The sequence below is a fragment of the Salvelinus namaycush genome, chromosome 20 (genome assembly GCF_016432855.1).
Source record: "Salvelinus namaycush isolate Seneca chromosome 20, SaNama_1.0, whole genome shotgun sequence".
In the NCBI taxonomy this organism is placed as follows: Eukaryota; Metazoa; Chordata; class Actinopteri; order Salmoniformes; family Salmonidae; genus Salvelinus; species Salvelinus namaycush.
In genome coordinates, this window is record NC_052326.1 from 41,621,167 (window position 1) to 41,647,531 (window position 26,365).

A 26,365-nucleotide genomic window follows, 5' to 3' on the forward strand; every position below is an offset into this window, starting at 1 on the left:
AGGCTGTTCAAGTTCAGGGTGGAGTAGTGGGCCAGGTAAATATTTGGTTTTGTGGCACAGTCATGGAAAATACTTGCGTTTATCTGCTGTATGGTAGCAGGGTGGAAGTCTTTTCGTGGTATCAGGGGGAAGATAACCACTTGTGCGTTGGGGAAAAAAGAAGAAGCTTTTTCAATCACTCCTTTGAGTGCTGTGACCACCCTTTCCTGCTGTGCTCTCAGGTCGTTTGTGCCTGTGAGTACTATTATGTGGCTGGGTGACCCTAGTTTATCCTCAGACAGAAGGTCTAGGGCGCGTGTTTGGGAAAAAGTTTATTTTCTTGTATATATTTCCCATTTGAGTCCATAAGGAGTACAATCTGTGTCTTGTGTATGTCAAATCAAATCAAATTTTATTTGTCACATACACATGGTTAGCAGATGTTAATGCGAGTGTAGCGAAATGCTTGTGCTTCTAGTTCCGACAATGCAGTAATAACCAACGAGTAATCTAACCTAACAATTCCACAACTACTACCTCATACACACAAGTGTAAAGCGATAAAGAATATGTACATAAAGATATATGAATGAGTGATGGTACAGAACGGCATAGGCAAGATGCAGTAGATGGTATAGAGTACAGTATATACATATGAGATGAGTAATGTAGGGTATATAAACATAAAGTTGCATAGTTCAAAGTGGCTAGTGATACATGTATTACATAAAGATGGCAAGATGCAGTAGATGATATAGAGTACAGTATATACATATACATATGAGATGAGTAATGTAGGGTATGTAAACATTATATTAAGTGGCATTGTTTAAAGTGGCTAGTGATACATTTTTACATACATTTCCATCAATTCCCATTATTAAAGTGGCTGGAGTTGAGTCAGTATGTTGGCAGCGGCCACTAAATGTTAGTGGTGGCTGTTTAACAGTCTGATAGCCTTGAGATAGAAGCTGTTTTTCAGTCTCTCGGTCCCTGCTTTGATGCACCTGTACTGACCTCGCCTTCTGGATGATAGCGGGGTGAACAGGCAGTGGCTCGGGTGGTTGTTGTCCTTGATGATCTTTATGGCCTTCCTGTGACATCGGGTGGTGTAGGTGTCCTGGAGGGCAGGTAGTTTGCCCCCGGTGATGCGTTGTGCAGACCTCACTACCCTCTGGAGAGCCTTACGGTTGTGGGCGGAGCAGTTGCCGTACCAGGCGGTGATACAGCCCGACAGGATGCGCTCGATTGTGCATCTGTAGAAGTTTGTGAGTGCTTTTGGTGACAAGCCAAATTTCTTCAGCCTCCTGAGGTTGAAGAGGCGCTGCTGCGCCTTCTTCACAACGCTGTCTGTGTGGGTGGACCAATTCAGTTTGTCCATGATGTATACACCGAGGAACTTAAAACTTACTACCCTCTCCACTACTGTCCCGTCGATGTGGATAGGGGGGTGCTCCCTCTGCTGTTTCCTGAAGTCCACAATCATCTCCTTTGTTTTGTTGACGTTGAGTGTGAGGTTATTTTCCTGACACCACACTCCGAGGGCCCTCACCTCCTCCCTGTAGGCCGTCTCGTCATTGTTGGTAATCAAGCCTACCACTGTAGTGTCGTCCGCGAACTTGATGATTGAGTTGGAGGCGTGCATGGCCACGCAGTCGTGGGTGAACAGGGAGTACAGGAGAGGGCTCAGAACGCACCCTTGTGGGGCTCCAGTGTTGAGGATCAGCGGGGTGGAGATGTTGTTACCTACCCTCACCACCTGGGGGCGGCCCGTCAGGAAGTCCAGTACCCAGTTGCACAGGGCGGGGTCGAGACCCAGGGTCTCGTGCTTGATGATGAGTTTGGAGGGTACTATGGTGTTAAATGCTGAGCTGTAGTCGATGAACAGCATTCTCACATAGGTATTCCTCTTGTCCAGATGGGTTAGGGCAGTGTGCAGTGTGGTTGCGATTGCGTCGTCTGTGGACCTATTGGGTCGGTAAGCAAATTGGAGTGGGTCTAAGGTGTCAGGTAGGGTGGAGGTGATATGGTCCTTGACTAGTCTCTCAAAGCACTTCATGATGACGGAAGTGAGTGCTACGGGGCGGTAGTCGTTTAGCTCAATTACCTTAGCTTTCTTGGGAACAGGAACAATGGTTGCCCTCTTGAAGCATGTGGGAACAGCAGACTGGGATAAGGATTGATTGAATATGTCCGTAAACACACCAGCCAGCTGGTCTGCGCATGCTCTGAGGACGCGGCTGGGAATGCCGTCTGGGCCTGCAGCCTTGCGAGGGTTAACACGTTTAAATGATTTACTCACCTCGGCTGCAGTGAAGGAGAGCCTGCAGGTTTTGGTAGCGGCCGTGTCAGTGGCACTGTATTGTCCTCAAAGCGAGCAAAAAAGTTATTTAGTCTGTCTGGGAGCAAGACATCCTGGTCCGCGACGGGGCTGGTTTTCTTTTTGTAATCCGTGATTGACTGTAGACCCTGCCACATACCTCTTGTGTCTGAGCTGTTGAATTGCGACTCTACTCTGTCTCTATACTGGCACTTAGCTTGTTTGATTGCCTTGCGGAAGGAATAGCTACACTGTTTGTATTCGGTCATGTTTCCGGTCACCTTGCCCTGGTTAAAAGCAGTGGTTCGCGCTTTCAGTTTCACGCGAATGCTGCCATCAATCCACGGTTTCTGGTTTGGGAATGTTTTAATCGTTGCTGTGGATATTACGTCGCCGATGCACTTTCTAATGAACTCGCTCACCGAATCAGCGTATTCGTCAATGTTGTTGTTGGACGCAATGCGGAACATATCCCAATCCACGTGATCGAAGCAGTCTTGAAGCGTGGAGTCAGATTGGTCGGACCAGCGTTGAACAGACCTGGGCGCTGGAGCTTCTTGTTTTAGTTTCTGTTTGTCAGCTTTTCCGAAAGGAGGGCGGGGGAGGGCCTTATATGCGTCGTGGAAGTTAGAATAACAATGATCCAGGGTTTTACCAGCCCTGGTAGTACAATCGATATGCTGATAGAATTTAGGGAGTTTTGTTTTCAGATTAGCCTTGTTAAAGTCCCCAGCTACGATGAATGCAGCCTCAGGGTTTGTGGTTTCCAGTTTACATAGAGTCAGATAAAGTTCGTTCAGGGCCATCGATGTGTCTGCTTGGGGGGGAATATATACGGCTGTGATTATAATCGAAGAGAATTCCCTTGGTAGATAATGCGGTCGACATTTGATTGTGAGGAATTCTAAGTCAGGTGAACAGAATGACTTGAGTTCCTGTATGTTGTTATGATCACACCACGTCTCGTTAATCATAAGGCATACCCCCCCGCCCCTCTTCTTACCAGAAAGATGTTTGTTTCTGTCGGCGCGATGCGTGAAGAAACCAGCTGGCTGCACCGACTCCGTGGTACCGACTCACACCCACTGTCCTCAGTGGGTGTGAGGGGGTTGTCAGGAGGGCTATCAGGGTGGCTGACAGGGGGGGTGCTCAGAGGGGGTGGGATCCCCTGAGCTTGGGGTTCTTCATTTTGTCTGTCCTGCTGTGATGTCGAGGCTATGGTCAGGGTCTGGAGTGGACTGTTCTGCTGTGGTTTCGAGGCTATGGTCAGGGTCTGGAGTGGACTGTTCTGCTGTGGTTTCGAGGCTATGGTCAGGGTCTGGAGTGGACTGTTCTGCTGTGGTTTCGAGGCTATGGTCAGGGTCTGGAGTGGACTGTTCTGCTGTGGTTTCGAGGCTATGGTCAGGGTCTGGAGTGGACTGTTCTGCTGTGGTTTCGAGGCTATGGTCAGGGTCTGCGGTGGACTGTTATGGGTTGTCTAATGGGTTGTTCTCTGTCACACGTCATCTTTCTCACCTTCCCCTCCAGCAATCTCACCTTCTCCTCGAGTGCTCTGTTCTTCCCCTGCTCCTGCTCTTTCTCCTGTTGATGTGGTCTCACCACAGTCCAGAGTGCAGTCAAGTTTCTCTCCACCTCCAGCTCTGGTTGAGGGGGTGTTGTTGTGCTGGACTATTTTTTGTGCTGACTGGAGTGTGTTCACCTGCTGTTCTCTCTCTCTGTTTTCCGTTCTCTCATTAGACTACAACATAGATTAATACTGCTCACGTGCTCATACACACACACACACACACACACACACACACACACACACACACACACACACACACACACACACACACACACACACACACACACACACACACACACACACACACACACACAAACACACAGAACACACCCATATTGTACCACTCAGTTGCTTGCCAAGATCCTTCATTTCGATTTTTGTTTCTATTTCATGCTCTTAGTATTAAGGTTAATCTGTCAAATCTGCTAATTTTCAGGGAGTATATTGAGGATGAATTACAGGGTTTATTTCCCCCCTGCCACAGAGCCAGGCAGCACACACAGACACAAACGCAGGTCAGCTCAGATTAGTGATGGGGACATCTCACATGTCTAGCGTTCCAGATTAATCTGAAATATGTTAGTACCTATAATGAATTAATTAAATAGATTTCCTTCCCAAAAAATAAATGAGGGATGTTAAAAAGCAGCTTTTCTCTTTGACCCTGCTAGGCCTGTTAGGAAACAACAGAATGGTGTGAGGGTATATCAGTCAAAAACTGCTGATTTGCCAGCTCAGCCAATGAGACGTGCATGCACTTGGATATTCAAATTAGGCACCAACTCCATGTGGGGCAGGGCTGCATGTACTGGCTAACAGGCTTGCTTTGTTTTACCCATTAGGCAGCTTAACCAAGTCAAATAGTGTGGATGGATTCAGAATTTGGAAAAGCATTAACTACTAGGGCACTTTACAATAACAGCAATAAATACGGACTGATTATTTTGCAAACCTGAGTCGTTTCTGTCCATTGCTTTGTCACTATTCCTGATATTGTTGTAGCTAGGTAACTAGCTAGCTAGCTGTGATTGCTAGCAGACAAGCAAACTACTGCTGCTACCTATATCAGTCAATAACAGCTAACTAGGTTTCCACTGGACATCTAACTTTTGGCTACAAATCACAGTATTTGAAAAAGAAGTGACTGGTGAGATAGTTGGATAGGCTGTGTCCTTTTTGCTAACACCAGCTGTGGATTGCTTGCCTTGCTAGCTACCTTGTGTGTTGTGTGCACTTCTGAGCCTGTGTCTCCCGTAGTCTCCACCCACCCAGAGAATTTTAAAAAAGAAGGAAAAAGCTGCTGCACCAATGACATACGGGCCTGTCTCAGCCAAAGAGGATGATGTCATGTTCCAAATTCATTTGGTATGTGGACATCTGCTCATCAAAAATCATGGGCATTAATATGGAGTTGGTCCCCCCTTTGCTGCTATAACAGCCTCCACTCTTCTGGGAAGGCTTTCCACTAGATGTTGGAACATTGATGAGGGGACTTGCTTCCATTTAGCCACAATAGCATTAGTGAGGTCGGCACTGATGTTGGGTGATTATGCATGGCTCGCAGTTGGCGTTCCAATTCATCCAAAAGGTGTTATGATGGGGTTGAGGTCAGGGCTCTGTGCAGGCCAGTCAAGTTCTTCAACACCGATATCGACAAACCATTTCTGTATGGACCTTGCTTTGTGCATGGGGGCATTGTCATGCTGAAACAGGAAAGGGCCTTCCCCAAACTGTTGCCACAAAGTTGGAAGCGTAAAGATTTCCCTGAACCTAAGGGGCCTAGCCCGAACCATCAAAAACAGCCCCAGATCATTATTCCTCCTCCACCAAACTTTACAGTTGGAACTATGTTTTGGGGCAGGTAGCGTTCTCCTGGCATTCGCCAAACACAGATTCATCCGTCGGACTGCCAGATGGTGAAGCGTGATTTATCACTCCAGAGAACGTGTTTCCACTGCTCCAGAGTCCAATGGCAGCCAGCTTTACACCACTCTAGCCGAAGCTTGGCATTGCGCATGGGCTTGGCCAATGAAACCCATTTCATGAAACTCCCGACGAACAGTTGTTGTGCAGACGTTGCTGTCAACGTGTCAATAACTCTCACAAAGATAAGTAGTGATGCAGTCAATCTCTCCTCTACTTTGAGCCAGGAGAAATTGACATGCATGTCATTGATGTTAGCTCTCTGTGTACATTTACATTGCCTGTAAGACTTGTTTTGTTGATAGCGATGTCAAGAAAGCAGAGCAGCACTTTATTACGGACAGACCTCTCCCCACTCAGGCTCCCGAGTGGTGCAGCGGTCTAAGGCACTGTATCACAGTGATTGAGGCGTCACTACAGACACCCTGGTTTGAATCCAGGCTGTATCACAACCGGCCGTGATTGGGAGTCCCATAGGGCGGTGCACAATTGGCCCAGTGTCGTCCGTGTTTGGCCGGTGTAGACCATCATTGTTAAGAATTTGTTCTTAACTGACTTGCCTAGTTAAATAAAGGTTGCATCAATATGTTTTGACATTGCAGTTTACAATCCAGGGTTTAAGACTACAAAAAGCTATCAGTTTATTTCAAGTAATAATTTTAACATAAAAATAATAATAGGGTGGCAGGTAGTCTAGTGGTTCGAGCGCTGGGCCAGTTTCCGAAAGGTTGTTGGATCGAACTGTTCCACGGTAGGCTGTCATTGTAAATAAGAATTTATTCTTAACTGACTTGCCTAGTTAAATAAAGATTTTTAAAAAGAATAGTTGTAGTAGGATGATTGCAGAGCACCCTGCCTCAGACTATTAGGATATTATTTTATAGCTCACAAACTACATTACTTCGCTGTGATGATTTCTTTTATTCATTCTTGTCACTCGCTTTTGTCTCCCATTATCTATTCAGCTGTGAGGAGAACCATCCTACTACACTTTGAACTAGCCCTGCCGCTACGATTTAGACATTGGGCCCACATATGCATTTGCCTGTTGTCTTTTCTTTGTGGGTTTTGTCTTACAGTCTAGAGTTGAAGAACACCCACTACAGATACATGTGCTTGTTTGAGCATCTTTATTCATTACTGTCTCTCACTTTTGTCTCCCATGATCTATTCAGAAAGTCATGCAGTTTGGGCCAGCCCTGCCGTCACTATTTAGACCAGGGATGGGTAACTTTGGTAAGGGTGGGGGACCAGTGGCGACCTGTCATTCAGGGCAGGTGGGGCTCCCAACATTTTTACACAAAAAATACATTAAATTATTTTTTTGTTTGTTATTGTTTGGGTTGCCTATTTTTCATGTTATTTTGGCATTAATACTTGTCACATACCATTCGCTCCATTCCAGCCATTATTATGGGCTGACCTCCCCTCAGCAGCCTCCACTGGTGTGTATGTGTGTGTGTGTGTGTGTGTGTGTGTGTGTGTGTGTGTGTGTGTGTGTGTGTGTGTGTGTGTGTGTGTGTGTGTGTGTGTGTGTGTGTGTGTGTGTGTGTGTGTGTGTGTGTGTGTGTGTGTGTATAACAAAGACTCTTAAAGACACTGCTTGACATTCATAATAAAATGTTTTACCACTTGTTGCCAGCACTTTTACATGTGATGATGTTCTCAGAAGGGAGTGATGTCTCTCAACAATGAGAGTAAACTCAAGGGACTGCGTCCAAAAGGGCACCATATTCCCTATAGAGGAAGATATCAAGGAGATGTATTCATCTGACTGAACATTGGATAAAGAGAGTGCGGTATTAACTAAAGTCCTGTGGTCAGTATAAAACTCTAAAACACATTTAACACACTGAGACAGAAAGACATCAATCTCTCAGCAACATTACACTAATTAATAGAGCAGTACACATTAGATCCACAACAGTAATCTAAGAAAAGACTGATGTTCTGACCTTCCAGACACATGGACTAAGTAGACTGAATGGAAAAACTGGCTTCAATTTAGATATGAAGATGGACTCCATCATGCTCATATTAGAGCCAGAATGGTGGTCATTCGGGCTAATCTACTGGAATATCCTAGATCCAGGGCCTTGGGACTGACACAAGAGGCAAAGGGAGTTCTTAATGCTCTAATTAGAACCAACATGTGGGCTATTTGAGCCAACTGCATCCAAGATGGTGGCTCTGTTGGTTTGAGGGAGATGTGCTCATAACCAAGATTAGCTGTGAGATCAGATTGGACACAGGGGACCCTGTGTGAGGGGTCACAGTCTGTGATCCAGGAAGCTAACAGCAGGTACCAAAATACAGCACTCCTCAGCGGGCAAAGCGTGTCAAAATCATTTCATAGTTTTTTCAGTTTCTGGTTGTGTACACTCTTAGAAAAAAGGATTCCAAAAGGGTTCATCGGCTGTCCCCATAGGAGAACCCTTTTTGATTTCAGGTAGAACCCTTTTTGGTTCCATGTAGAATCCTTGTGTAAAGGGTTGCACATGGAACTAAAATTTGTTCTTCAAAGGTTTCTCCTATGCGGACAGCCAAATAATCATTTTAGGTTCTAGATAGCACCTTTTGTTCTAAGAGTGTAATGACATAATTTTAACAATTTTCGACCAGTTCTGACTGCTGGATCTGTCCTGCTGGCATTGATGCATCATCAGTACTGTAGCTACAGCAGTATCTCTATTAAACCTGCACCAAAAAAGCCCTGTGATCTCACTACTCTACCTATTAATATTTAATCTTCCTCTAAAAAGAGGGTGCAGAACCCAAGCCTTCAAACAGAAGAGCAGGCTTAGCGACATCGCCTACCTGAGGGAGCACACTGAATGGGTTGGGTAAGGTGTTATGAAATGTAATGTCATGTAGTATTTTACACGGTTTGTAACTGTATTGTGCTGCTGGACCGCGGGAAAAATAGCTGCTGCCTTGGCAGGAACTAATGGGGATCCATAATATATACAAATACCTCCCTCTTTCTAAACCTGGATTGAATATTACAGTAAGAGAGACAAAACGACTTCATCATAAAGCTCATTGACAATACATCAAGTCACACAATGATGTATTGTCAATGTTCCGGTCCAGCCCTCTGAACAATGAGACACTGCCTGCATCCCAAATGGCACCCTATTCCCTATATAGGGCACTACCTTTGACCAGAGCCCTATAGCAGTGGTCTAAATTAGTGTACTATAAAGGGAATAGGGTGCCATTGGGACACATCCTCTAGCCCTGTGAAGACAAAAAAGCCTCACAATAATGAAGAATGAGTGTCTTATACTCCTGTCCCAGGACTGAGCTCTGTGGTCTCCCTCTGTCCCACTGTGGGAGAGATGCACTGCAAATGGAGCTGTAGTGCGCCTACTAATGGGAGTTGTGGGTGATACAGTCGGCTGTGGGAGGACCAGTACTTCTGGTTGAGTGATGCTATAGAGTGCTCTGGACTCACAGCAAGGATTAAGGGGTTGTATCACTCTCTCACTCACTCACTCACTCACTCACACTCTCTCTTAATGCTAGCGTTAGTGGGTGTACAGTCGCGTTAGTGGGTGTACAGTTGGGGAACAGTGCAGGAGGAGGAGTGCAGATGAGGCGAATGAAATGATGTGAAGAGACAAGGGGACCTAACGGAGGGGTGGGGGATTGTGGGTCGGGCTCTGACAGTGGGGAGATACACAGCATGGCCAGGGGCCCCTGGAGCTTGTTAGCATAGCCACCAAGCCTTGACGATGATGAGTTGTGAAGATGTGATTAAGCCAATGCCGAGATTCCTTATAGGCTCCCTATCCTTCTTCAGATAGAGATAGAGATAGATAGATAGAGATATAGATAGATAGATAGATAGATAGATAGATAGATAGATAGATAGATAGATAGATAGATAGATAGATAGATAGATAGATAGATAGATAGATAGATAGATAGATAGATAGATAGATAGATAGATAGATAGATAGATAGATAGATAGATAGATAGATAGAGAGAGAGATAGATAGAGAGAGAGAGAGAGAGATAGAGATAAAGCCCGCCGAAGGCAGACCTGGCTCTCAAGAGAAGACAGGCTATGTGCACACTGCCCACTTCCTAACCTCCTGCCAAATGTATGACCATATTAGAGAGACATACAGACATAGTATGACATTTGAAATGTCTTTATTCTTTTTGAACTTTGTAAGTGTAATGTTTACTGTGAATTTTTTATTGTTTATTTCACTAAGTGTTATTATCTATTTCACTTTGGCCATATAAAAATATTGTTTCCCATACCAATAAAGCCCTTAAATTGAATTAAAGAGAGAGAGAGAGAGAGAGAGATAAACACTCAAACAAACAAAACTATGGTTAAGCATAAATTAAAAACACAACAGCAAATCTTCCTCCACAGTAACTAAACACAACAGCCTCTGAATACCCCATATACTCATAAACAGCCCAATGTAGTTAACAAATGTGTAATAAGCAAACTCAACCCTCAGTCTCGCTGCCAACATCCCCTCCAGCATTCCCACCACGTCCACAGACCCCTGTCCCCGAATACTGTTCTTTCATGTCTTCCAAATTGCTAATTTAGCTGCCCCTGACACAAAGTTAAGCAAGAGAAATACACAATTTCAACTAAACCTGTACTTTAGCCCAAATATAAACTGTTGGAAAGAGAAAACCTCTCCCATAGCTGAGAACCAACTAGTGATCAGGTCAATCATCCAGACCAACCTGGGACACTGTAAGCGCAGATGTGCCAGAGTTTCAGACTCAGCACAGAATGGACACCCCTCCCCAACAGTAGGATCGAAGTGTACCAGATGCATATTGGTGGCTATAGCTCCATGTATTATCCTCCATTGAAGGTCAGCGGTCCTCTTTTCAATAGGCAGTTCATATAAAGACAGCCAACAGCCTTTTGGGGAGGCACCTGGACCAAACACACCCACCCACCTCGTCGATTTTACCTCTTCCAGGGAAGAAGCACGGGACACTTTTACACAGATTTTGTACATGGCCTTCCTTCTCATCGCCTTGAACTCCTCCAGCTCTGGGGTATGGTAGGAAAGCAGCATCCCCCTGTCCTCCTCTAATGCCCCCGCTGCAGCACTAACATTCAGTGCAGGGAACACATAATCCAGACCCTCCGTCCACCGATCAGAATTGGAAGTGTCAGTGAAGTACTGGCAAGGAATCGCAGAACCGCTACGGCCTTCCTGAGTAGACGAGATGATCGGATCCCTGCTCTTTCTCCCAGCTCCTCCAACGATCTGCTCCTGCTCCGCATCAGATGACCTAGCTTGGTACACCCCACACCTAACAGGCATGAACGTAGGTTGGCTGAACCCATAGCACGGGACTGCATGGCAGTGTTATAAAAAAAAAAAGGCTCTTCAAAAAGCCACATCCCTGGTGGAGCCACATCCCTGGTGCAGGCCTGAACTCTCCAGGCCTGCATAACAAACTCATAAAATGGAGTCAGGCCAGACAAATCACTCCTCTCTAGATTTAAGAGGAAAAGATGCTTGTCTAAGCCCAAACTGCCAGCTCTCCTCATCAATGTATAGGCTGTGTCGACTCAGCTAGAACCGTCACTGTACAACAGTCTCTGCTCTGCTTGAAGCCAGAAAGCCATGATCCTGGAAGAAATGTCCCCCAGGCCTTGCCCACCCTCGTGCAGTGGCAGGTACAGGGCCGCAGCTTTAATCCAATGTTGTCCAGACCAGAAGAAATTGACAAGGGTCTCTGAAGCTCTCTTATCAGACCCCCCGGTGGCTGTAAAATCATTAGTCTGTGCCACAGGGTAGAGGCGGCTAGATTATTGGCTACCAGCACCCTTCCCCTATAAGACACCTGGGGTAGCATCCATTTCCACCTTGACAATCTGGCACACACTTTCTCCACTACACCCTCCCAGTACTTTTTCTGAAAGACATTGGAGCGTAGAAAACCCCCCATAGTCTTCATCCCATCTCTGCCCCACTGAATCCCCGATGGTAACCGTGGAGCAGACCCTATCTGAAGCCCCCTGGTAACCGTGGAGCAGACCCTATCTGAATCCCCGATGGTAACCGTGGAGCAGACCCTATCTGAAGCTGACCTGCCCACAGCGACTCACTCTTTTTCCAATTGACTCTAGCTGAGGGAGGCCCCCTCACACCTTTAAAGTGTTTGAGAGAGCCTTAACATCCTCATCCCCTGTAATAAAAACTGTCATGTCATCTGCATACGCAGACAGTGCTATCGTGGGACCCTTCATTACCCCTGGCACAGAGAAACCAGTACGCCTCGCTCTTAAAAAACAAAGCATTGTTTCAATTGCCAGACTATATAACTGTCCTGAAATTGGGCATCCCTGCCTGATACCCCTTTGGACGGGGATGGGGCAACTCAAACCACCCCCCACCTTCACCATACATGAGGCCCCAGCATACAGTAAGCTAATCTAAGACAAAAAAAAACATGAATGGTGCCATGGTGCTGGCAGCCATCTGGCTCAGTATGGGCCTCCTGAGCAAGAGAGCCTAGCTAGTACCAACACTGAGGCAGTAACACTTCCCCATCCAGCATACTCCGGAAAGTTCCAGCATGCTCCCCAATTGTTCAGGGATGTTCCACTATTGTTCCAGCATGCTCCCCATTGTTCCGGGATGTTCCAGCATGCTCCCCATTGTTCCGACATGTTCCACTATTGTTCCATTGCTTGCTACCCAGTGACATCACAGCAGCCACTGGACTGCATCCCAAATGACACCCTATTCCCTATATAGTGCACTACTTTTGATCAGAGCCCCTAAAGCAGTGCACTTAATAGGAAATAGGCTGCCATTTGGGATGCACACAGGAGAATGGCTGGTGTGTTGGGTTGTTAGTCAATGTTGTGGCCTAGTTAGGAAGAGGAGAGGAGGCTGTAAAACATTTTATAAATGTTGTAGGTCAAATAGCCACCAGCCTCTCTCTCTCTCTCTCTCTCTCTCTGTGTGTGTCTGCATGCTGGGAGTTTTTTGTTTTGAGTTTGAGTGTTTGGTGTGGAGGTCTCTGTCCTTACTTATTTTCTTGATTTTTTCCTTGGTCTTTTCTTTCAATGGCTATTTGCTATGGTGGAAAATGCACTGTTTGTTTTAACGATACCCACTTGGGCTTTTTGAGCTTTGTTATTGGTCTCTTTCTTTGCTGGCTTTTCTCCCACTTCTAATGGAGACTCTTCGGGTAGGAGTGTGTTGGGTAAAACAAAAAAAAGTACAGGTGTTGTTTCTGCAAGAGACGCGTAGTGATGTGGTGAATGAAGTCGATTGGTGGAAAGGGGCAAGTGTGTTGAGCAATGGGACACATTTTAGTGCAGGAGTGGAGGTCTTTTTTGTACAGGGTCTGTCGGTAAAAATGTGCTCCTCAAAGGAGGTGTGTAGGGGTAGGCTGCTTGTTGTAAAAGCAGAAATAAACAACATGGGTTTTGTCTTTATAAATGTGTATGCGCCTAACACAGGGAGAGAGAGGGGGGTTCTATATGGATGTCTTAGACAGGAACTCTCACAGGTAGCGCCTGAGGAGACGCTGGTGGTCGGAGGGGACTGGAACTATACGATGGATTTTACAAAAGACAGAAATGGGCCAGAGCCTCATTCAGGGTCAGTGGGAGTGAAGGGACATCATTAATCAGTTCGTACTGGTGGATGTTTGGAGAACTAGACATCCTGACAAAAGACAGTATACATGGGTGAAGGTATTTGGGGCAAGGGTGAGTGCAGCCCAACTAGATCGGTTTTACATGTCCAGGAATCAGAGCAATAGGCTGTTGGGCACTACCATTCTCCCGGTGGGTTTTTCGGATCACCACATAACCATGGCTCGGCTGTCTATTTCACCAGGGCCTCAGCAGGAATCCTATTGGAAGTTTAATGTAAAGCTCTTACAAGATGCCACCTTTTGCTCAGGTTTCCAGATTTTTTGGGAAAGGTGGGTGCAGCAAAGAGAGACTGAGTCTGAGTCAATGGTGGGATGGGGGAAAGTCCAAAATGTGGCTTTTCTGTCAACAGTATACAGCTCTCTCATCCTCAGAGGCTAGAAGAGTATTGGGGGAACTCGAGCATAGTATTAGTGAGATGGAGGAAGAGATGGTGGGGCAAGGCAATGTAGCCCTCCAGGGTAATTTAGCTGAATTATGTAGCAACCTGGGCAGTTTTTCCAGGTAAAAAGCAAAGGAAGCACTTGTAAGAGCTAGGTTCTCCATGCTCAAGGAGATGGACGCTCCCAGCTCCTTCTTCTTTGGTTTGTAAAGACAGAGGGGTGAAGCCAAGGGTATGCATTGTCTATGGCTGTCTGATGGGCAAGTGACATCTGTGGTGGGGGAGATGTGGGAGCGGACTGTGGAGTTTTATACTGAGTTGTATAGGGCAGAACTGTGTGATCCTGTGTGCTCAGGTCTTGTTTGCAGAACTCCCTAAGCTCTCTCTGGCACAGAGGGATAAAATGGACTTTCCTCTGTTGTCCCATGAACTAGCAGAGGCCGTAACACAGATGTGCCCCGGCCACGCACCGGGGTTCGATGGACTCCCAGTGGAGTTTTATTTAAAAAATTCTGGGGAGTAATTGGACTGGACTTCTTTTACGTGTTCTGTGAATGCGTCGGGGTAGGAGAGTTGCTGATGAGCTGCCGTTAGGTGGCTTTGACTCTGCTGCCCAAAAAGAGGACTTGTGTGAACTTAATTTCTCTAGGGTATGGGGCAGCATTCGGAATTTTGGATGAAATGCATGCCCAAATTAAACTGCCTGCATCTCGGGCCCAGAATATATGATATGCATATTTGGTAGATTTGGATAGAAAACACTCTAAAGTTTCCAAAACTGTTAAAATAGTGTCTGTGAGTATAACAGAACTGATTTGGCAGGCAAAAACCTGAGAAAAATCCATTCAGGAAGTCGTTTTTTGGGGGGTTTTGTAGTTTTCTATTCAATGCCAATAGTATCCATTGACTTAGGACTCAAGTTGCAGTCTCTATGCCTTCCACTAGATGTCAACAGTCTTCAGAAATTGTTTCAGGCTTGTATTCTGAAAAATGAAGAAATAAGAGCAGTCTGAATGAGTGGACCCTGCCGTGTCACCGAGCTTTTTCCTGCGCCAGACCGAGAGAGTGCATTTCTTGTTTACCTTTTAAATTGACGACGTTATTGTCCGGTTGAAATATTGAGGCTAAAAACAACCTGAGGTTTGAATATAAACATTGTTTGACATGTTTCTATGAACTTTACGGATACAATTTGGATTTTTTTTGTCTTCCTGTTTTGACTGCGTTTGAGCCTGTGGATTACTGAAGAAAACGCGCAAACAAAACTGAGGCTTTTGGGTATAAAGAGACTTTATCGAACAAAAGGAACATTTATTGAATAAATGAATGTCTGCTGAGTGCAACCATATGAAGATCATCAAAGGTAAGGGATTAATTTTATCTCTATTTCTAAATTGTGTAACTGTTCTACCTGGCTGGCTATTGTTTGTAATGATTTGTCTAGTGGGCTATGTTCTCAAATAATCGTAAGGTATGCTTTCGCCGTAAAGCATTTTTTAAATCTGACACCGTGGTTGGATTCACAAGCAGTTAATCTTTAAACCTATGTAAAATATGTTTTGTTTTCTGAATTTTTATAATGAGTATTTCTGTATTTGAATTTGGCGCCCAGAAGTTTCACTGGCTGTTGAAGAGGTGGGACGCTACCGTCTCACGTGCCCAAGAGAGGTTATGAACTGGAAGGCTGTGGCACTGCTCTGTGCGGACTACAAGATATTCGCCAAGGTCCTCTCTAACAGACTGAAGTCCCATCTGGACTCTATAGTACAGACATATTGTGTACCGGGACCCTCAATCTCAGACAACTTGTTCTTAATCAGGGACATGTTGGACTTGTCGAGAGGTTCTAATGTGAACTTTGGACTAGTCTCTCTAGATCAAGAAAAGGCTTTTGATAGAGTGGACCATGAGTATCTGTTTAACTTCTACTTGCACACAATCCCGGATCCGGGAGCACCCTCATCAGTAAAAAAGCTGACTAGCATAGCCTAGCATAGCGCCACAAGTAAATACTAGCATCTAAATATCATTAAATCACAAGTCCAAGACACCAGATGAAAGATACACATCTTGTGAATCCAGCCATCATTTTGCTTTGTAAGTAGGCATGCTCCCATGCTTTGTAAGTAGGAAAACCTGCAAAATCGGCAGTGTATCAAATACTTGTTCTCCTCACTGTATATGCAGTACTGCAGTACAGGAGGTTTTCTGGTGTTTTGTTTTGGGGGTAGTAAGGTTTTAGTGAAATGAGAATGTTTCATTAAAGAAAGACAAAATCAAAAGTCTCTCTCTCTCTCTCGTCTACACCTACTGGACCATTCATATTTGCTCTATCACAGCTGGGCACTCCTGTGTGTTTTGGAGAGAGAGAGAGAGGGAGCGAAAGAGAAAGAAAAAGAGAGAGAGGAAGCAAAAGAGAAAGAGAGAGTGATACATGTGCCTCCTGTGTCCATGGGAAACAAAAATGGCAATTGAGTGAATGTGTGTTACATTGTGTGTGTGTGTGTGTGTGTGTGTGTGTGTGTGTGTGTGTGTGTGTGCGTGCGTGCGTGCGTGCGTGCGTGCGTGCGTGCGTGCGTGCGTGCGTGCGTGCGTGCGTGCGTGCGTGCGTGCGTGCGTGCGTGCGTGCGTGCGTGCGTGCGTGTGTGCGTGTGTGTGTGTGAGAGCAGTAGGATATTGACTGTCGGTTCCTGGCATTCCCAGACCCTTTTACACAGCCATAATCCCTGGACTACAAAAGGCAAATCAATCCGGCGGGCAAAGGGGCAGTAATCCCTGGCTCAGTCAGCCTTCCAGGCTGCAGCCAATGATCATACTAGCATACCACTGTACAATGCATGTCTATAACATTGTTTAAGTCTAAGTAGTATTCTAGACAGGTGCTGATATTGGAATATAGCTATTGTCTACAGTCAGTCTGGACAGGGTCTCTACCTGGATATCACAAGGGCCACTCAGGGACCTTGATGGGACATGAAGGGAAACAGAGGAGCCCTGACAAAGGAGCTGATTAAGTCAAGGTGTTCTGTGCTCTTCATTTACTCTGCAGCTACCTAACGGTGTTCCGTACACATTTTGCGTAACCACGGCATTCAAACGAGGTTGCAATGAAAACTAATGGGACTGTAGTAACTGTGTTGGCATCAAAATCCGGGGTGTGAACTACGCTCTATTCAAGCGTTGATGGACCAACAGTATTCGAGAAAAGATTTAAAAAACTGACTCCTCTGATGCTGTATGTTTCATCTTGATTTACTCTGTCTACATTTTACTTTTACATTAGGCTGGTAGTCTGATATGTAGGAGGACGGGCTCATCGCAGTGGATGAAATGGAATGGATGGAAAGGTATCGAACACATCAATCATGGTTTCGATGTGCTTGATACCATTATTTTTATTTAATTCCAGCAATTGCCATGAGCCCCTCCTCCAACATATCTGCCCACCAGCCACCACTGATATCAAAGCTGGTTTTATCTTTAAGCAGAATGGATAGGAGCAGTTCTTAAATAGCAGTGTTAGCCAAGCCCCATAGGTTACCTTGCAAATGGTCTATCTAATGGTCCGAGATGGACAGAAATAGAGATAGTGACCTGTGTCATCACACATAATTTGACTAAGTCGTCATAGATACAGATACAAAACCCCAAGCACTCTTGTCATTGGTTGAAGTACATCATATGCCCCATGATCACTGTGCACGTGAAAACCCAACACACCAGGGGAGATGTTGAAAGAGACCAAAATAAATGCCCTGACGCTAGTGAAACAGCATCTTTCTCTCTCTCACACACACACACACACACACACACAGGCTTTGTGTGACACCAGGGATCAAACACAGCACTCTCCCTGTACCACATTTCATACACTATTAATAATGTTCTCCCTGCCTAAATTATTGATTAGTTATATTTTCTATTCCTCTCTCTGCACTTTGTGTACTGTTCTATGAAGGATCTAGTCCCTTCACTAACGACCCACTCAGGGCACATCTCTCTGTGGCTTTTCCAGGGCTGCGTTTCAAATGACATCCTATTCCCAATATAGTGCACTACTTTTGAACAGGGCCCAAAAGTGGTGCACTATACAGGGAATTGGGTGCCATTTTCGGACAGACCCATGTCAAAAGTGGTGCACTATATAGGGAATAGGGTGCCATTTTCGGACGGACCCATGTCAAAAGTGGTGCACTATATAGGGAATAGGGTGCCATTTTCGGATGGACCCATGTCTAAAGTAGTGCACTATATAGGGAATAGGGTGCCATTTAAGAAGCACCAATGTCATTACTGCTAAAGGAGACAGAACTGTAAGAAGAGTGTGGGAGGGAACCATTTCCTGACATTATTAAAGTATAGTGTAACGGCATTCATCTGAAGAAGGTGAGGACCAAGGTGCAGCGTGATACGTGTTCATATTATTTAATCGAAAACTGAACACTGAATACAAAATAACAAAAGAAATAACCAGAACAGTTCTGACAGGTGCAACAAACACTAAACAGAAAATAACCACCCACAACTACCAGTGGGAAAACAGGCTACCTAAGTATGGTTCTCAATCAGAGACAACGATAGACAGCTGCCTCTGATTGGGAACCATACCAGGCCAAAACATAGAAATACAAAACCTAGACATACAAACATAGAATGCCCACCCACATCACACCCTGACCAAACAAAAAATAGAAACATACAAAGCAATCTACGGTCAGGGCGTGACATATAGGGGCTGAAAACTGTAATCAATTAGTATTCTCTATTGTAAATGTCACAATCAGGTGGACAATCTAAGGGTGTGTCCCAAATGGCATGTTATTCCTTATTTAGTGCACTACTTTTTACCAGGGTTTCCCATAGGGCTCTGGTCAAAAGTAGTGCACTATATAAGGAACAGGGTGCCATTTGAGATGTAACCTAAGACACAGGAGGAGACAGCTTCACACTTCTATGCGCGCACACACACACCTGCATGCGCGTACACAAACACATTGTTTTCTATCAGATGGTATATCTTTTATAGGTATGTTCAACATGTGCTATGGCATTTACATTATAAACCGCAAGCAATTTAAAGCAGACACCCTCCCTCCCACACACACACACACACACACACACACACACACACACACACACACACACACACACACACACACACACACACACACACACACACACACACACACACACACAGACGCGGTCATACACACCACCAACTCCTAGCAGACCCAGATGTAAATTAGTCAGCGTGCTCACACATCAGTAGAAAAACGATCCTATTTACAACCAGAAGAACAATGAGATATTTTCCTCTAATCTACTCTAAAAAGCAGCATGGGGGAAGTAACTAACACACACACACACACACACACACACACACACACACACGGACATCGTATTCACTAGAGACCTGCAGGAATCCCACAGCTCTGATTGACGTGAATCACCCAGGCTGCTGTAACATTACATCCCTCTCTCTCTCATACTCATTATCTGACTGTCACTTTATTTATTTCTCCCTCCATCTCTCACTTTTATGCTGTCTCTCTCTGTCGCTTTCCCTCTCCCTCCCTTTCTCTCCATCTCACTTTCATGTTCTCTCTCAAACTGCTTTCTCTCTCTCTCTTCTCAGCAAACTGTACAGATGAAAATGGAAGCTGAGCCTTCATTTGATATACGGTATGGTACAGTCTGTCTATTCAGAGGCAATGTATTATGCATTATGGCTCTCATAGGGCTAAGAGGCATTGTGATTCCATAAATAATACCACATTTTCTACCCTAAAGATTCTGTTTTTTCATCAAAAACCATGGTCACATAATCCCTTTCCCCTCTGTTATTTGTACAGTCAACTCAGCCAATACATGCAGTAGCTCCTAGCTAAAACACAGATAGACCCACACATAGGGTTAGCAAAAGTACTGCACTATATAGGAAATTGGGTGCCATTTGGAATGAGGATTGGCTAGGGGAGCATTTCGGTGGGTGGTGCTGAATGTGGATTGGCTAGCAGAGCTGTTGGGTGGGTGGTGCTGAATGTGGATTGGCTAGTGGAGCTGCTCGGTGGGTGGTGCTGAATGTAGATTGGCTAGCGGAAGCTGTCCAGGGGGTTGCTGCTGAATACACTCAGAAACACCCTGCCAGGAGAGAAAGGGTGATAGCTACACCTAGGCTCACACTTCCGGTCATAAATAACCCCACGGCAGCATGGACCTCCTTTCCCCCTCTCCACTTCTGGTTCTCTCCTCCTTTCCCTATGCATTAGGCCAATTAGAGCAGCTCACAACCACACCCACAAGAGAGAGGGGGAGTACTTCAATAATGTGGTGTTTCACTATAGAGCCAGAACAAGAAACCTAGTATGTGGATGCAGGCTTCACACTGCTGTCCGTCTATAGAGTTAAACAACTACAGTGCAGCTCCTTCTGAGATTGAAACAAGTCCTGCTGAGACTGGGGCTGTCCTAATATGGACACCATACCCACAACACACCAGCGAGACATCTCGTCACATCACTCTAAAACTTTCTGCGCTCTTTGGACATCTTATAAAACTCTTTGGTAGCTTGGCTCATTCCGCTGCATCTGTATCCACCCAGGCATGAAAGCAACGCCTGACAAACGATAGCGCTGCGTTTCCATAGCAATCTATCCATCTATGAATGGCCTGTGCCACTGCTGGTGACAGCCAGATGCCGAGGAAGACAAGGCAGGCCAATTAAAAGCCCAACGCCAGCCACCAACCCTGTTGTTACTGCCATCATTCAATTGGGCCTGATTTGCATAATTAAGCTGGGTGATTGGCCTGTGCTGATTGGCCTGAAAGCCTAACAAGAGTCTGTTCTAACCAGCAGTGTTAAGTACCATTGGAGAGAATAAAGGGGTGAGTCACTCACACTGACCTGTGGATCCCCATAGGAGAACATCAGAACATATTTCATTATGACTCATTGATATTAATGAATGAGTCATCTGTTAATCAGGAAGGATCAACCCCAATTTAGTTGTATTGGCCATGTCTGTATCTCTAATGGCACCCTATTCCCCATGGGCCCTAGTCAAAAGTAGTGAACTACATAATGAACATGGTGCCATTTGGGACGCAGATACATCTCTCTATTCACCACAGGAGGGACTGCTGTGATACTAACAGGTGAGATCAGTCATAGGGCTTCACTTCTGGAGCGACACTAACTGGTGAGATCAGTCATAGGGCTTCACTTCTGGAGCGACACTAACTGGTGAGATCAGTCCTAGGGGTTCACTTCTGGAGCGACACTAACTGGTGAGATCAGTCATAGGGCTTCACTTCTGGAGCGACACTAACTGGTGAGATCAGTCATAGAGCTTCACTTCTGGAGCGACACTAACTGGTGAGATCAGTCCTAGGGGTTCACTTCTGGAGCGACACTAACTGGTGAGATCAGTCCTAGGGGTTCACTTCTGGAGTGACACTAACTGGTGAGATCAGTCCTAGGGGTTCACTTCTGGAGTGACACTAACTGGTGAGATCAGTCACAGGACATTCTGGAGTGACACTAAATGGTGAGATCAGTCACAGGACATTCTGGAGTGACACTAACTGGTGAGATCAGTCACAGGACATTCTGGAGTGACACTAACTGGTGAGATCAGTCACAGGACATTCTGGAGCCACACTAACTGGTGAGATCAGTCACAGGACATTCGGGAGCCACACTAACTGGTGAGATCAGTCACAGGACATTCTGGAGCCACACTAACTGGTGAGATCAGTCACAGGATATTCTGGAGACAATCAATCCCACCTGATTACTGAAGACAGACAGACAGACAGACAGACAGACAGACAGACAGACAGACAGACAGACAGACAGACAGACAGACAGACAGACAGACAGACAGACAGACAGACAGACAGACAGACAGACAGACAGACAGACAGACAGACAGACAGACAGACAGACAGACAGACAGACAGACAGACAGACAGACAGACAGGAAGCAGCATGGAGCATGCATAGTGGTGTGCTGGCTGCCAACCCCTGGACCAGAACACTCAATTAATCCTTCCTTGATTCCTTGCATCCTCCTTCTCAAATGTGTTTTGAGAAGGAGGATAGGAGAGAGGAAGCAAGGAAACAAGGAAAGGTGAATTGAGAACAGCCTGAATGTCCAACAAACCTGATGTATTTTATGTTTCCTTTTCAAATCCACTTCCATGCATAGCAATGAAAGGATAGAGGAGCCATGCCACTGAGACAAACCCATGGGAAAGCTTTAGTAAAACACAGGTCTGAGAAAGACCAAGAAAGACCAGGGTAGCCAGAGGAAGCATATTCTAATGCACTATGACAAGGCATTTTTTGAGAAACACATCCATAAACCATTCTATCATCTATTTTATCACAGGGCACTTGGCCCACTTTTATCACAGGGCACCTGACCCACTTTTACCACAGGGCACTTGGCCCACTTTTATAACATTATTCAGACCCTGATGGAATCCACCCACATACCTCACACAAAGCCACAAAACTCTCTCTCTCTCTTTATGTCTCTCTCTCTCTCTCTATGTCTCTCTCTCTCTCTCTCTCTCGATTTCTCATACACACACACGCATGTGAGCTATACTCGGCCTTGTCTCAGGATGGTAAGTTGATGGTTGAAGGTATCCCTCTAGTGATGTGGGGGCTGTGCTTTGGCACAGTGGGTGGGGTTATATCCTGCCTATTTGGCCCTGTCCGGGGGTATCGTCGGACGGGGCCACAGTGTCTCCCGACCCATACCATCTCAGCCTCCAGTATTTATGCTGCAGTAGTTTATGTGTAAGGGGGGCTAGGGTCAGTCTGTTATATCTGGAGTACTTCTCCTGTCTTATCCAGTGTCCTGTGTGAATTTAAGTATGCTCTCTCTAATTATCTTTTTCTTTCTTTCTTTCTTTCTTTCTTTCTTTCTTTCTTTCTTTCTTTCTTTCTTTCTTTCTTTCTTTCTTTCTTTCTTTCTTTCTTTCTTTCTTTCTTTCTCTCTCTCGGAGGACCTGAGCCCTAGGACCATGCCTCAGGACTACCTGGCCTGATGACTCCTTGCTGTCCCCAGTCCACCTGGCCGTGCTGCTGCTCCAGTTTCAACTGTTCTGCCTGCGGCTATGGAACCCTGACCTGTTCACCGGACGTGCTACCTGTCCAAGACCTGCTGTTTTCAACTCTCTAGAGACAGCAGGAGCGGTAGAGATACTCTGAATGATCGGCTATGAAAAGCCAACTGACATTTACTCCTGAGGTGTGTGTGTGTGTGTGTGTGTGTGTGTGTGTGTGTGTGTGTGTGTGTGTGTGTGTGTGTGTGTGTGTGTGTGTGTGTGTGTGTGTGTGTGTGTGTGTGTGTGTGTGTGTGTGTGTGTGTGTGTGTGTGTGTGTGTGTGTGTGTTGCACCCTCGACAACCACTGTGTAATTATTATTTGACCCTGCTGATCATCTATGAACATTTGAACATCTTGGCCATGTTCTGTTATAATCTCCACCCGGCACAGCCAGAAGAGGACTGGCTCATAACCTGGTTCCTCTCTAGGTTTCTTCCTAGGTTCTAGCCTTTCCAGGGAGTTTTCCTAGCCACCGTGCTTCTACACCTGCATTGCTTGCTGTTTGGGGTTTTAGGCTGGGTTTCTGTACAGCACTTTGTGATATCAGCTGATGTAAGAAGGGCTTTATAAATACATTTGATTGATTGAATGATTGATGAACTCTTGCAAACACACGCGCACACGCACACGCACACACACACGCACACACACACACAGAAGCCACAACCAACTGTCAGAAGACTCTGATCTAGAGAGATTAGAGATTAGAGCGGCCTTACTTCCAGGTGCGGTGCAGGGTTGAATCCACACAGGTTGCAGACCTGGGCGTGGCACTGGGTACAGGTGTTGTAGTTGGGTGGTTGAGCCGTCACGCCCACATTCAGACTGGTCTTACACAGGGGACAGCAGGCACCTTTATCCTGCTGCTGTTGCTGCTGCTGCTGGGGAGGTGCATGGGGTCCCTGTTGGGGTGCATAGAGGCCCTGTTGGGGTGCATGGGGTCCCTGTTGGGGTGCATGGGATCCCTGTTGTGGTGCATGGGGTCCCTGTTGTGGTGCATGGGGTCCCTGTTGGGGTGCATGGGGTCCCTGTTGGGGTGCATGGAGGCCCTGTTGGGGTGCATGGGATCCCTGTTGGGGTGCATGGGATCCCTGTTGGGGTGCATGGAGGCCCTGTTGGCCTGGATGGGGTCCTGGTGGTTTCCCTGCCCCAGCTGCAGGTTCTTGGGGTCCGACTGGTTTAGGGGCAGGTTTGGGGGGATGTTGCTGCTGCTGGGGCAGGGTGGGTACCGGGTCCACTGATATGAGGGTGCTGGCCTGGTTGAGGAGGGACGCACCGAAGCCACCAAAGCCTCCAAACAGCTTTCCAAAGGTCTGCTCGGGGGCGGCGGCCGGGGGCGGGGGCTGGCGGGATGGGGAGCTCCCTGCGCTGCGGGTGTGGTCCTGGCGGAGGGGCAGGGGCTGGTGGGCGGGAAGGCCACGGAGGTCAGGCTGGGACGGGGCTTTGGCCATGCCTGGGAGAGGGATGGCTCCTGGGGGGAGACGAGCCCCACCCTGACCTTGGCCCTGGGCTGGAACTGGACCCCCTGGACCTCTCTGCTGCTGAGGGGTCTGGCCTGGGCCTGGACCAGTCTGTCTGTTAGGGCCTGATGGGGGCTGGGCTTGTGTCAGAGCCTGGTGCTGGGTTAGAGGCTGTGCCTGAGGTGGGGCTTGGGACTGGGGCTGAGGTTGGGCTTGGGACTGGGACTGGGGTGGGGGCTGAGTTTGAGGTTCAGAGATGGGCTCTAGTTTGGCTTGGTGGGACGGAGAGTGGATCTGCTGCTGGCTCTTGGAGCGAGGTGTCTCCATGTCCATTCCCAAAGCTCTCTGCATCTGGCAGTTCAGACAGAGCCACTCCTGGACCTATGGCAGCATTAAAGAGGAAATAAAACAAGAGTATTAACAATATACTATACATACTCCAACAACTGAATTCACTCAAATCAATTGAGCAGTGACTGACTGGTTTTACTAACAAAAATACTTAATAGACAATCAATGGAACAAATTGCTTATAAATCACATGTAAAATCTACATTGAGCAAGAGAACTGGGACCGAATAACGTATCAAGTATCTCAGAGTATGAGTGCTGATCAAGGGTCAGGTTCCCATTGTCTGTAAAATGTTATTCATTGCGATCTAAAAGGCAAAACTGATCCTAAATGAGCACTCCTACTCTGAGACGTTTCAAACATATGGCACCTGGTGTTGGCTTGCCTCACTAGGAGCATCTTGTTGGTAAACAGGAGTGATAAATGATGATATTTGCAGTTCACAGACACATGGGATAAACTGAGCTAGGGGCTCCTTCAATAAAACAAGACGGATCACCCTGATTATCCAGGCTTTACAACTCTAACTCCTTCTTTCCCTCCATATCTCTCCTCGTCTACCTCTCGATCAGTCATCATCCTCTCTCACGCTATCGTGTCTTGGTCTTACTGTCCTCCTTTCTCTCTTTGCCTTTCATGTCTTCATCCCTTTTTACCATCTCTGTCCCTGCCCCCTCTTTCTCCCATCCTATTACCCTCTATATCTCCCTCTTTATCTCCCTCTCATCCTATTACCTTCTCTCCCTCATCCTCTCCTTATCTTTCCCTCTCTTTATTTTGCTGCCGAGTGGCGCAGCGGTCTAAGGCACTACATCTCAGTGCTAGAGGCATCACTACAGACCCTGGATCGATTCCAGGCTGTATCACAACAGGCCGTGATTGGGAGTCTCATAGGGCGGCACACAATTGGCCCAGCGTTGTCCGGGTTAGGGTTTGAATGGGGTAGGCCGTCATTGAAATAAGAATTTGTTCTTAAACGACTTGCCTAGTTAAATAAAGGTTAAATAAATAAAATAAAAAATATCACATCCTATATCTCTCCCCCTCTCCAGCGCTTTCTACCTCTATCTCTCCCCCTATCTCAGGCAGATACTGTAAGAAGAATGGAGTGACGCCCCCTTCTCCCCTCTCTCTCTCTCCCCTCTCCCTGTCTCCCCCTATCTCAGGCAAATACTGTAAGAGTGAGACTCAAGAGTGGGAGTGAGAGTTAGAGTGAGAGTCAGAGTGAGAGTGGTGGCCTGGCCCATAGACCTGGTTGATAATTGACAGCTGCTGCCACAAACACACACACACAGCCACCGTTAGTGTCATGGCTATTGCATAACAGAACGAATGCCATTAGGAGAAGATGAAAGGGGAACAGGGGACATGGAGGGTGTGGTCTTCACCTCTGACTAACCTTTGGAACTAAGTGACACAGGACCAAGTGGCCCTAGGTAGTTTCACTCACCAACCATACTTATACTGTACAGTATACTGTTTACAGCCACACAGACACACACAGCCAGACAGACACACACACACACACAACCCCAACACTCTCTGGGTTGGGAAAGAAAGGTGTAGTCATCCCAGACATTCTTGTTT

At 46.3% G+C, this 26,365-nt stretch overlaps 1 protein-coding gene across 1 annotated transcript in view; it reads right to left on the reverse strand.

The window, feature by feature from the left end:
• The window catches only part of LOC120064829 (protein bassoon-like), a 134,008-nt gene that overhangs the window by 68,886 nt on the left and 38,757 nt on the right, over positions 1-26,365 (reverse strand). The window contains exon 3 of the mRNA XM_039015426.1: positions 23,686-24,807. Coding sequence (XP_038871354.1) covers positions 23,686-24,807 — 1,122 coding nt within the window. The remainder of the gene's footprint in view (positions 1-23,685; positions 24,808-26,365) is intronic.